We start from the raw sequence: 12,899 nt of genomic DNA on the forward strand, positions 1-12,899 counted from the left end.
CGTGACCACTTGAGCACACGGTCCTTCTGTCCACCAAAGGCAGGAGAAAATCAACAGTAGCTGTAGGCTTTTATTGATCCCAGCTGATTTCCCAGGGTCACAGTAGTAAGGTAGAAGTTAAAAAGTAAAGTGAGGTTTTGATTTATGTGTACCACATACTGCATTTTGGGTATGAGGAAGTGTTTTCTCTTTTGTTACAGCTGATTTCTTGAGAAAGAGGACAGAGACAGATGACCTGTGCCCATGGAGCTAAAGATCTGATTTATATACCATTATACCAGCAAAGAGAATGTATTTCCTTTTCTAAATCTTTGCAAGCGTTGTTGGTAGAACTTCCTGCTGACCTTTTTATCTTGAGTGTTAGGTGAATTGCGTTTGCTGTTTTAAATTGCATTTTTATGCAGTTTTTAGTTTAAATTTTTGCATGGCTACAGTAATTGTCCCTTGCTTTTATAGTTGTATTTTGTACATTTTGGATTTCTTTATATAAGACTATAGATTCTTGAACTGTTGTAGTTTTTAGTGTATGCGCGCAATATTAGCTTAAGTCATACTTCTAATCAAGTAGAACAGAAACTATGGTAATTGGCATTTATACATGCAGAGACTGTTGCAGTATTTAGTAGATAAAATATTTTGAATACACGTCTGTCAGTGTTAAAACCAGTGGCAGTGTGTTCATCATGTTAAAAATGTATGAGCTTCAGCTGCCCAGATGACTAAATTGGAACTTTTCTCCTGCATGTATATATATGTCAAATTGTCAGCATGACAGGAGTGACAGATGTTATTTTTGTATTTTTAAAAACGAATTTGTTGTATATAAAGTTTTTTTATTTCTTTTGTGCAGATCAATTTTTAAACTCATATAAGTAGGTATCTTTACAGTTACAAACTATGAAATGACAGTGTTCAACCAGAAGGTATGACGGAGCAGTGAAAGTCAGAATTCAGTGAAGAAAACACTGAAGCAATAGATAGTTCTCTGTTTTGCCTCGAAGTGTCATCAATGTATAGTTTTAGTGTTAACTCTGCAAGTGTCTGTAGATACATTTTATATTAAGGGTAGACCAAAATCAACACATCAAAACTTCAAAAATTGGGGGGATCTGGGTCAAGTAGAAGCACATTTGGCTTCAAATAAATATACTGATTTTTAACTGCTTTTGCCCACATAAAAAGCTGGTATTTACAGGAAACCTGGCTACCTTTATAATTATGGTTGAAAGTATCGATTATAATGCCACAAGATGATAATGTGTAGACAGTAGTGGGTATCTGACAAAGTATTTTTCAAAAGTGATGGACTTAAAATGTTAAAGAAACGTAACATATTCACAGAATCAGGGGTGTTAAATTTTGGCCAATCAGGATTCTAGGTGATCAACACATAGACCACTCCTGAATAAGACTAATTTTGTCTTTTGATTGTCTTAATGAACTTATTAAATAATCTGAATTTTAAAACTGCTGCTTATGTGAGAATTAGGCCCTTGATGAACCATTGAGTGTTTAAAATATCTTTGCATCATAGTAGAGATTTATAAAAATATGTTGACTGCTAACAGGTATTTTCACAGGTTTGACTTGTTTCTTGATAAAGTTATTAAGACATTAAAGAAAGGTTGAAATAAACAACTAAATGAGACTTGAGAACTGGCCTTTGGTTTTAAATACTTGATTTGTTCCTATAAACCTTGTCAATAAAAACAATAAATCAACACCTCTGTCTCTTTGCATTTGATATCTTAACATGTATTTCAGAGTAGAGATTTTTTTTTAATGGATTCATTAGCCTTGTAGCCCATATAATTTGGAGGGCTCATTGCTGGTAATTGATCGCTTTTACTTTGAAAAAATACATTACAAAGAAATCGGGGTGGGGGGAGCTTGTGCTCTCACAAAACTAAGTTGATCAGAGTTATCTGTGATCATTCACTTGAAAAGGATACACAGTAATGCCTATGACCTGCACAGTCTAAAGAGGTTTGGAGGTTGAAGGGATTGAGTTGGTGTGTCTGAAACACTGTGGTGAAGATGTATCTGCTGAGGAGTGTGTTTTCATCACTACAGTGCACAGTGTATTTGAAAAACACGTTTTATTAAGCAGTTTTACACAATCAGCTGTTCACAGTCTGCAGTTGAAACACATATATATTCACTGCTATTAAATCTTCAGGCAGCAGTGAAAAACATACTCAAATAAGAAAGAAAAAAGTACCGTGGCTCCTTAAAGAACAAAATGTTAGGTGATGTCACTTGAGACAGGAAATGAGGGTTTACCGTACTTTATTTAGGTAGGTCTCCCCTCTTGTTTGCTTATAGCACTATACAAGTTTAAGTGCCCAGAAACCAAAGTAATGATGGACTGTGAACCATTTCAACTTAAAGTGTTTTGCATTTATCACTTGACACATGCTATTTAAACATTTTAATACAGGAAACACGTGAAGCAGAATACTTCCCAATCAGTACCAATGACTTTCATTAGATAACCCTAAATATCAACCTTTTCCTGTTAACTTTGAAACCAATTTACTGCTTTTTTCTTTCTTTCAGTTGTATCATACTTCTGGGGAGGGAGGTGGGTCTAAGCTCTTGCTAAAGTTCACCATATAATCTTTGCATAAAATACAATTTCTACTTACAACCTGACTTTAAATTTTAAAAATACCTAATATTTTGAAAAGTGGTTTCAAAGTCATTTTGAGTCCTTTTTTAAGCTGACCAACATACTGAAAGAATTCTTCAAAGACTTTTTAAAACAAAAGCACTTAAGTTACCCATATTTCTAACCTGTAAACTGAAGTTTCTTGGCAAGATGGGCATCCTGTAGACCCTGAAATCAGTGTGTATTTATTTGTCATGAGTGAAAGAAGGAAAAAGTAAATATTTACTATGTTCTCAGGCTTTTAAGATATGGCTTATAAAATGTGTAATATTTATCCCAGGATATTTCACATTTTTCTGCAGTTTTCCAGTGGACCTGCCTATGGAATACTGAAAACATAATTCTATAAAAAATATTCCTAGAGACTTAATCAGTTATTTTAAAAAGAGGCAGTAGGGAGAGACTTTTATTAAATTATTCTGACAAGACCCTTATGCTAGTGGTTGCCAAAGTTAAGGCTATTTAAAATGTGCCATCTGCACAAACATGGCTCTTAAGAAAAACAGCCATATTCTGCATCTAAAGTACGAAGACCACACAATCTCTTCTCCATTCTCAATGATACCACACCTGTACTGCTGAATCGAAAATTTTGCCAATGAGTGCACAGATCTAATGTTTTATTATAAAAGATACCTGAATTTAAATTTCTTTTGAACACCTAATGGGAGGAAATACGTACAGTATAAAATAGAAGTTTTATTTATCTTGGAAGAGTTTGTACTGTATCCAAAAAGGGGAGATTTCTATCTAAATTTAAGTAAAAGCTCAATATTAGAACTATATAAAAATCTTAAGGCTCATTGGCAAAGATACTGATAAACTGTCACAGACGTACATGGCTTTGTTTTTTTTTAATGATTCCTGCTTGACTTGGTTTTTCAATGTGTGAAAATTGGTCAGCCAAAAAAAAAGTCAGATTTCAAGGGAATCTCTTAACCATGGAAGAATCATATCCAAGGTCTTAACTGAAGGTTATATTCTGCCTTACTCTGAAATTGGAACATTTAGCACTAGTCAGACCAATGGAAAATGCTATTAAATATAAGTGCTTATAAAAGGATTCTTGTAACCCATGCTTTCAGAATGGTAAAAACTGGTTTATATTATCATACCACCTTAGAACATTCAAGTTTTGCTACCTAGAGAGGATTGTTTGATTTTATCAAAGTGAGGTCTAACGTTTTTCAAACCTTTCCCTTTGGGATACAGAAGAAAGCTGCGTCCAGACAAATTCTATTTAAAATGCTGCAATCTTGCTTGCTTCTCGAACACCACTCAAATATGCCCCTGTAACAGTCTGTGGGAAATGCCTGTTTGTTGCCTGTTTAAAAAAGAAATTATAATTTGAGATCATGTATAAGAAATTTAGATGACTATCAAAATATAGTATGAATTTACACTTTTCTCCCATCCTCCTAAAATGTTGCCCCTCCTGTGTGCTCACAGAACACTCGACTCACCCATCACAGCACCTGAACATTTCTGGCTTATTTCACTGTGTTTCACCAAATTCATTCTACACAGTCAGCACTCGTGTGAAGTAGTACTGTGTGACATTCATGAAGGTATTATATATGCCAGGTACTGGAGTTAAGAATAATGAGTAAGACACAGCCCCCTCCCATCAGACAATCAGTGGTAAGTCAGACAAGCACAAGAAGTGAATCAGTTCATCCTTGTCTGGAGTTTTGCTGGATGAGTATTAACAAGAAGTTTAACAAACAGAAGGGAAAGACAAAAGGTGACTATCAACAGAGAAAACCTCACCTGCAAGGAGGTTATAGTGGGAAGAGAATAAGCAAACCAGGACAGGAAAGTTAGGCTTGGATTTACAACCGTTAGGTATTTTCTGTCATTGTTAGGTATTCTTGCCTGGAAAAGTCCACGGACAGAGAAGCCTGTCATATATAGTCCATGAGGTCACGAAAGAGTCGGACGTGACTGAAGTGACTGAGCCCGCATGCAACCAAGACAAAATCTGGGATGTGATTATGGGAGAAGCGTAGCTAAAACGTAGTCAAGTAGGTCATAGAAAAGGGAATATAAGAAAGATGAAGTTCCATGTGAATTTAGGTTACATGTCACCCAAACTGATAGCTGGCATGAAATGGAAAAACATCCCGGTGCCACAGACTTTTAAAGTGGGAGGATGATCAGGAGGTCGGGGGGAACACCATTACTTGGGAAAAGAGTAGCAGAGTAATAGAAACCTCAAAAGAAATGGGTTAAGAAGTACTTAGTCGCTTCAGTCATGTCTGACTGTTCAAGCTCCTCTGTCCATGGGATTCTCTAGGCAAGAATAATGGAGTGGGTGCCATGCCCTCCTCCAGGGTATCTTTCTGACAAGGAATTGAACTCAGGTGTCCTGCATTGCAGGCAAATTCTTTACCACTGAACCACTGGGGAAGCCCTTTTATAAGAAGATGAGGTAGTAACCAGAGAAGACTCTTGAGAGTCCCTTGGACTGTAAGGAGATCCAACCAGTCCATCCTGAAGGAAATCAGTCCTGAATATTCATTGAAAGGACTGATGCCGAACATGAAACTCCAATACTTTGGCCACCTGATGTGAAGAACTGACTCACTGGAAAAGACCCTGATGTTGGGAAAGATTGCAGGCAGGAAAGGGGATGACAGAGGATGAGATGCTTGGATGGACTGACTTAGTGGACTTGAGTTTAAGTAAACTCTGGGAGTTGGTGATGGACAAGGAAGCCTGGTGTGCTGCAGGCCATGGGGTTGCAAAGAGTTGGACACAACTGAGCAACTCAACTGAGGTAGCAATTGTATCAAAGCAGCAAAGAAAAGTCAAAACTTCTAAAGCCTGTTCATGGCCCTTTGGCCCTATTAGGGCCATCTTTTGGAAGCAGTTGACACTTGTGGCCTGGAATGCAACCATTATGTTCTGTTCCTACAAAGTTGGTGCTTTACAGCCCAAAGAGGAAATCAAAGTCAGCTGGTTTTAAAATGATATTCTTTTGTAATAATTCCAAAACCCTGAAAATATTAAAAAACACTATTTTAGATGAATCGAGGAGACCAGTATAATCCTAAACGGTATTAGGATATGAAGACAGATGAAAAGAGTGCTGAGAATTTACTCTATTTTGATGAACTACAGAGATGTGGGGGGTGGGGAACAGCAAAAGCAAACTAATTCAACCCCAGAAATCTGTTTTTGTTGTTGTTTATCATAATTTTAAAAAATACTGAAAAGAGGGTTCTAGGAAGTATGAACCCCAACCCTGCAAAGTGGTAAGGAGGAATCCTGGGAGGACAGATCTGCAGGAGTCCCCAAGATAAACTACAGCAAAGAGAAGATGTCAGGAAAGGGGGTTTCAAGAAAGGGAACCTACAGGCTGTCCACAAAGTGGGGAGGCTTGCAACTTCCCTCGTGGTCCAGTGGTTAGGATTTTGCAACTCTGTGTTTCCATTGCAGGGGGCATGAGTTGGCTCCCTGGTTGGGGAATTAAGATTCCCAGGCATGGCTCCACAACAACAGAAAAAAGTGGGGAGGCTTAAGAAGTGGTATAAAAAGAGTTATGAAGAAGGAAATGGCAACCCACTCCGGTATTCTTGCCTGGAGAATTCCATAGACAAGAGGAGCCTGATGGGCTGCTGTCCATGGGGTTGCACAGAGTCAGACATGACTGAAGCAACTTAACATGCATGCATGCACTGGAGAAGGAAATGGCAACCCACTCCAGTGTTCTTGCCTGGAGAATCCCAGGGACGGGGGAGCTTGGTGGGCGGCTGTCTCTGGGGTTGCAGAGAGTCAGACACAACTGAAGCAACTTAGCAGCAGCAGCATAAAAAGAGTTAAGCTAACGGAAGAAGAGGCTACTATGACTGAAGAGGAAACAGCTGTGTAAGAAAAGAATCGGCGGTCGCCTTCCTGGCTCAGCAGTAAGCAACCACATCATATAAGCACTGACACTAATTTAAAATTAAATTGTGAAGTAAACAGGGAAGAGATGAAACAGGCTAAGTCTTTAACCTGACAGGAAGTCTGGAGGTAATGTCTTAACTTCTTAAATCCAAAGGCAACAATGTAAAAATCTTAAGACATGAAGTAAACTCCAGAAGAAAACAGCAAAAGAGTTAAAAATGGCTGCTCGGGGAATTTGAGGAGGATATTGTCAGGGTACCTGCCGTTCGTTGCCACAAGACTTGAAGGTATTTGACGTTGCTTTTAAACTCTGAACGCAGACCAGTTCAGCTAAAAGCAAGTGATCCAAATGAAAGCAGTCAGGGTCAGAGTGACGAAACCCACCTCGCCAGCAAAAAAGACGGTTCCTTGTATTTCCTCAGCAAGGATGTCGTAGGCCTCCCCGCTGCCCCCCGTCTTCACGAAGCTGTAGGCCATCTGGATCCAAGGGTCCGTGCTCCAGCGGGTGACAAAGTACTTGGTGGGATCTGGGACCTCCTGTGTCAAGCAGAAGGGATCGGAAGGGACTTGGACTGGTTGCAACCCAACCGTTCTAAAATTACAGCCCTCCCTCCATCCGGAAAGTGAGTTAATCCCTGTGGCATTCTGGGACAGCAGTTCCCATATGACCCTCCTGCCCGCCTGTTGCTCTGCCCAAGCTTCCGTATCTGTGTCTCTTCCTTTGTCACTGCCCCGTCTTTCTGACTTTGCCCAACACCCACGTCTCCTTATTTCAACACCTTGTCCTTCTGCCAGAGACAATTTCCCCACCTACCAGGGGTCATCACCAAAGGCTAAGAGTCCAGGCATTCCTCTTCCCTGGGGCTTCCCTGGAGGCTCAGACAGTAAAGAATCTGCCTACCAATGCAGGAGACCCAGGTTCGGTCCCTGGGTTGGGAAGATCCCCTGAAGGAGGGCATGGCAGCCCACTCCAGTATTCTTGCCTGGAGAAATCCATGGACAGAGGAGCCTGGCGGGCTACAGTCCATGGGGTCGCCAAGAGTCGGACATGACTGAGCGACTAACACACACACATTCCCCTTCTCATCACCTGGAACACGCTGGACCAGAGGAGGAGAGGGACGGGCAGGGTCTGAGGACCTCTGACTGGAATTCTCAACAGGCTTCTCCACAGAACAGCTACACCGGTCATGTTTCAGATAATTCTGTAGGCTGACCCCTGCCAAGCGCCACCATGAAACAGATTTCTGTGCCAACTGTGTGCTAAGTTCCAAATAACTGATTTGAAAACGAATTTTGAGACAAAAGTCCCAGGCGAGGGACTATTGTGAGAGAGACTTGCACCATGTAAAATAAGCAGTACCCCGAGGGCCCCCCTCTTTCTAATGTACGTTATGTTCTGCGTCATTTCTCTTCTTTCTACTTCTGCTCCTTTATCGGGAAAGGATATACATCGTGCCATTTATAAATCTCCAGAGACGGTGAGATTTAGTAAACTGGAGAGTAGAAAGTACCTTGAGCTTCTTGGAGAAAAGGGAAAGAGACTAGCAGTGGGGGGGGGTGCAAGAAAATTCTGGCCAAGGTCCCTTTGAATGGAAAACTGTCAAAGCTTGCGAGGTTTGGGAACAGGATACCCAAATAGAGGATCTGTGGAAAATGCTGAGTCTTCCCTCTTGAGGAGAGAAAGGAGGTGTGCATGATATGAGGAAAAAAAGGAAGAGAATGTAAAAGGAGGAATGGGGTACTATTGTGAGCCTCACTGTGTCCCCCTACTCAAATTCAGATGATGAAACCCTAACCCGCAGGACCTCAGAAAGCAACTCTATTGGAGATAGGACTTTGATGAGGTCATTCAGGTGGGCCTTAATCCAGGATGCCAAGTGCCCTTCTAAGAAGAGAGGATTTGAACACAGACAACATAGACAGAGGCGAGACCACGCAAGGACACGGGGGAAGCAGCCTTCTGTGAGCCAAGTCGGGAGGCCTCAGGAGAAACCAACTTCCCCTCCCCAACCCCTCAATCTGGTGTCTAGCCTCCTTAATTGTGAGACAATGAATTTTTGCTGCTTGGACTACCCAGTCTGGGGCAGTCTGTCATGGTGGCCCGAGTAAACTAATGCCTAAGAGGAAAGTTGGGGCCTCCCTGGTGACTCAGATAGATGGTAAAGAACCTGCCTGCAATGTGGGAGACTCAGGTTCAATCCCTGGGTCAGGAAGATACCCTGGAGGAGGGCACAGCAACCCATTCCATGGACAGAGGAGCCTAGCAGGCTACAGTCCATGGGGTCGCAAAGGGTTGGACACAGCCAAGCAATTAACACTTGGATATTAAAAGAGAGAGAGGAAGACTGTGGCCCATGGCCCTGAGCCCCTTCGTGCTCGGTAGGAACAGACTTGCTTTGGGTCCGTGCCACTCTGAAGAGCACGGGAAGTCAGCGGCAAGCGTGTTTTTCTCTTTTCAAAGGGCGTGTGTCTGACCTGCTCCTTGAAGAGCTCGCGCAGGGTGGCCATGCACTGCTGCAGCACCTGCTTGTCCTCCAGGCTCCTGACGGCCGCCACCGCCTCTCCCGCAATCACCGACATCAGCACGCTGTGCTGCTTCTGGACACGTGACGGGAAAAGCACTTTACAGGCCGGGCTTTGAGGACCCAAGTCTCCAGATGCTCGGGTCTAAGCACTGGGTTGGCCAAAAAGTTCATTCGGGTGTTACCATCCGGTCTCGTGCAAAAACCCAAATGACCTTTTGGCCCTCATCCTCACAAGTCACAGATCATCATTTCCTACTGTCCTGTGGCCCGGGCCACCCACCTTCATTTATGCATTTTATTGTTCCCTGCTGGAAAAACTCCAGAAGTCACCTACATATCAAACCCCCGGATTCTCTTGGCTTTTCCCTTCTAAGAACTTTTAGAAGAAATGGAATGTGACTGAGAAGGGAACTCTGCACATAAAATAATGGGGGGAAAAAACCCCTTCTTGAATAGTAAGGACATTCTGCTCTTGGCTCCCATGTGGAACTTTTGAAGATAGTGTCTTGGGACAAACGGGCCCGAGGAAAAACAACTGTGAAGCTTTGGCAGGACATCAGCACAACCATCACGTTCAAGCCCAGGTGGTCCTGGGTCCTCCCCCAACCAATCACGTCCAGTGAATCCCAGATCCGCCCTCATGTGGGCCAATCATACCTGCCCCTCTCCCCTCCAGAGGACCCTTGGGGAGTATATTTCAAGTACCATTCATTACTGTGCTATCACCAACTCTCCCTAAGAGGAATTCGGAAGAATTCTTCCACTTCCATGGCAATGAATTCATTTACCAGGGACCAACATTAGTCCTTTAAGAAAATATGAGAGATACAGGGGCTCCTTTCCTATAGGAAAACATGCCCTGCAAGTGTCCCCCCAGCATACAAACAGACATCCAGAGTGTCCACAATGTCCATTAGCTCCTGGGCTTGACATGGGGGTAATTACCAAATCAAATTCTAAACTGTTAACAAGGGAATTCAAGCCATGTTCTAACACCCATGACTTTACCTGGGGATCCATGTCATAGAACACGGCAAAAAGCCCTCGCTTGCTGGCACTAGGAGGAACGTGACCAAAAAAGTCAGCCCCTTGAACTTTACTGTCCCAAAACCTATAAGGAAATTGCAAGGCAATCTGGAAAGCAAGCAAGAGAAAGGTGGTTATTAAGAGTTCACTGAAATCAAAAGTGTGGCAATCGCTAAGAAGCCACCCATAGCTCTTAAATACTTATGTTAAAAAAAAAAAAAAAGATGTTCCAAAAAACTCAAACATACTCCCTTTCCATTCTTCTATCCTTTGTTCTCTCTGTGAACATGTTTTTTAATGCCATTCAGTCCTGTCCTCCCACGGATAATGGTGGGACCCACTGACAACCTCTAGGCTAATCCAAAGATGCAGAGCACTGCTGAGACTTAGTCTTGAAGCTTATGTTCAGGAGATAAAAGTCTTACTACTCATAAGTCTGCTGGTACCTACTGCAGCACTGGCAGATTCTGCTAATACAGTTTTTCAAGGCAAAGAAAGTAGAAACACTCTCCTCATTGGGGCTAATCAGTGAAGGGTATGAGGGGTTCCCTGGTAGCTCAGTTGGTAAAGAATCTGCCTGCAGTGCAAGAGACCCAGATTTCATCTCTGGGTCAGGAAGAACCCCTGGACAAGGAAATAGCAACCCACTCCAGTATTCTTGCCTGGAGAATCCCATGGACAGAGGAGTCTGATAGGCTATAGTCCATGGGGGTGGCAAGAGTCAGACATGACTTAGCGACTAAACTACTATTACTACTACTACTAGTGAAGGGTAGATATGGAAAGCAGGACAAAAAAAAAAGAATTGCCCATTTATATACCCAGTTCAAACCCTGAATAATGAAAAGTCTTTCTCCTGAATCAAAACTTGCAGAGCTCCGTCCGCTCTGCTCTTTTTGTTTTGATGATATCCTTCTGTATTCTTCAGGAACAATTACTCAAAGGAAAAGGAAGTCTTCGAATGTGATGTGGATTCAAAAATCACCTATTTCCCAATACCAGAAGTTTGGGGATCCCTGTCATCTGATACTCATCTCTCCAGTTTCCAGGCTTACGTAATTCAGTCACCTTTTCAATGATGCCTGCTCCTAAGCTGTTGATGGCCTTCATCTTCTTGTCTGACAACGGTGGGTTAAACTGAATGGCACCTTTCTGCAGTAAAGCCAGTGGTACAGTGACTAACACCTGTGGGAGATAATGAACCATTTACAGTCTGTCAAGTGTTTATCAATGTACCCTGTTGGGCTGGAAATCTTTCACTTATACGCTGGGTAACGTCCAATTGAAACTGTGTGATGCGTGCTGACTACTAAAAGTATCTGCTTTCGTCATGTCAGAGCAGGCTTTTTGAATCACAGCCTGAAACTCTAATTTCTCTAAAAGACAGAATACAAAGAAAAAGAGTAAATGGGCCAGGTCAGGGTCAGGCAGAGGGTGACACAGCGGGGTTAGTACACCTAGCGTGTTGTCCTGAGCCGCGAGCTGACTTGCAGTTTTATAAGGCCTGTGAGTGTCAGTCACTCAGTCAGGTCTGAGTCTATGCGACCCCATGAACTGTAGCCCACCAGGCTTCTCTGTCCATGGGATTCTCCAGATAAGAATACTGTGGCGGGTTGTCATGCCCTTCTCCAGGGGATCTTCCTGACCCAGGGATTAAACCCAGGTCTCCTGCTTTGCAGACAGACTCTCTACCATCTGAGCCACAACTTCAGTTCAGTTCAGTCGCTCAGTCATGTCTGACTCTTTGCGACCCCATGAATCGCAGCACGCCAGGCCTCCCTGTCCATCACCAACTCCCAGAGTTCACTCAAACTCATGTCCATCGAGTCAGTGATGTCATCCAGCCATCTCATCCTCTGTCGTCCCCTTCTCCTGCCCCCAATCCCTCCCAGCATCAGTCTTTTCCAATGAGTCAGCTCTTCGCATGAGCTGGCCAAAGTACTGGAGTTTCAGCTTCAGCCACAAGAGAAGCCTACAATTTTATAAGGTAGTATTTAAAAAATTTTTTTACCATTAGGAGGAATATTAGATATTGGCCTGATTCTCACCTGGGGAATCACAAATATGGATGCTACTGACAAGTGGTTTTCAACTCTGGTCACATGTTGGAATCACCTGGGAAGCTTTAAAAACATGACCAGACGAGTTCAGCAAGAACCTACGTGGGGTGGGGCTCTGTAACCTTTCTGTTAAGCACCTCCCAGGAGATTCTACCCAGAGAAGGAAATGACAACCCATTCCAGTATTCTTGCCTGGAAAATCCCATGGACAGAGGAGCCTTGTGGGTTACAGTCCATGGGGTCGCAAAGAGTCAGACATGACTTAGTGACTAAAACAGCACCATAGGTGATTCAGAAGTGCAGCCAGGGCTGAGAACTACTGCTAGTCCAAAGTCTATATGACCAATACTCACTACCTAGCTAGTTAATGGCAGGAACAATATGAAGAATTATCCATCCCCCCTAGAATTATACACTATGTCTTTCCCATTTGACATGCAAATGAAATATTTTTAGTTAACTGAAAAAGCATAAAACACAGCTAATCTAGGAACTAGTGGTAGTTCATCAGTTACACTTTTTGGTAAACACTTCAGACATAATTAAATAAATCGATGGGGTTTATTAAGCCCCCTCCACCCCCAATACTTTGTTTTCCAACACTACAGAAATCTCAATGTGATTTCATTTATTACATTACAGCACCTTTCACAGACCGCCTACTAAAGCTGTTTACAAAAAATTCAAATGACATAAAAGTACTTCTGCCAGTTTCAAGACAAA

General features: G+C 42.5%; 2 protein-coding genes across 8 annotated transcripts in view; one reads left to right on the forward strand and one right to left on the reverse strand.

Moving 5' to 3' along the window:
* Positions 1-1,723, forward strand: part of DEK (DEK proto-oncogene) — a 31,981-nt gene extending 30,258 nt beyond the window's left edge. For both annotated transcript variants that reach the window (XM_061398761.1, XM_061398762.1), the window contains exon 11: positions 201-1,723. In XM_061398761.1, the coding sequence (XP_061254745.1) occupies positions 201-212 (12 nt within the window). In that variant the 3' untranslated portion in view covers positions 213-1,723. The remainder of the gene's footprint in view (positions 1-200) is intronic.
* KDM1B (lysine demethylase 1B) overlaps positions 1,018-12,899 on the reverse strand; it is a 44,680-nt gene continuing 32,798 nt past the window's right edge. For 4 of the 6 annotated variants that reach the window (XM_061398757.1, XM_061398755.1, XM_061398759.1 and 1 more), the window contains 5 exons: positions 11,185-11,301; positions 10,099-10,224; positions 9,041-9,163; positions 6,947-7,099; positions 1,018-3,995 (listed from right to left, as the gene is read on the reverse strand). In XM_061398757.1, coding sequence (XP_061254741.1) covers positions 3,912-3,995; positions 6,947-7,099; positions 9,041-9,163; positions 10,099-10,224; positions 11,185-11,301 — 603 coding nt within the window. In that variant the 3' untranslated portion in view covers positions 1,018-3,911. The remainder of the gene's footprint in view (positions 3,996-6,946; positions 7,100-9,040; positions 9,164-10,098; positions 10,225-11,184; positions 11,302-12,899) is intronic. The other 2 variants (XM_061398756.1, XM_061398760.1) reach the window with 2 other exon arrangements.

Source organism: Bos javanicus, chromosome 23 (assembly GCF_032452875.1).
Source record: "Bos javanicus breed banteng chromosome 23, ARS-OSU_banteng_1.0, whole genome shotgun sequence".
Taxonomy (NCBI): Eukaryota; Metazoa; Chordata; class Mammalia; order Artiodactyla; family Bovidae; genus Bos; species Bos javanicus.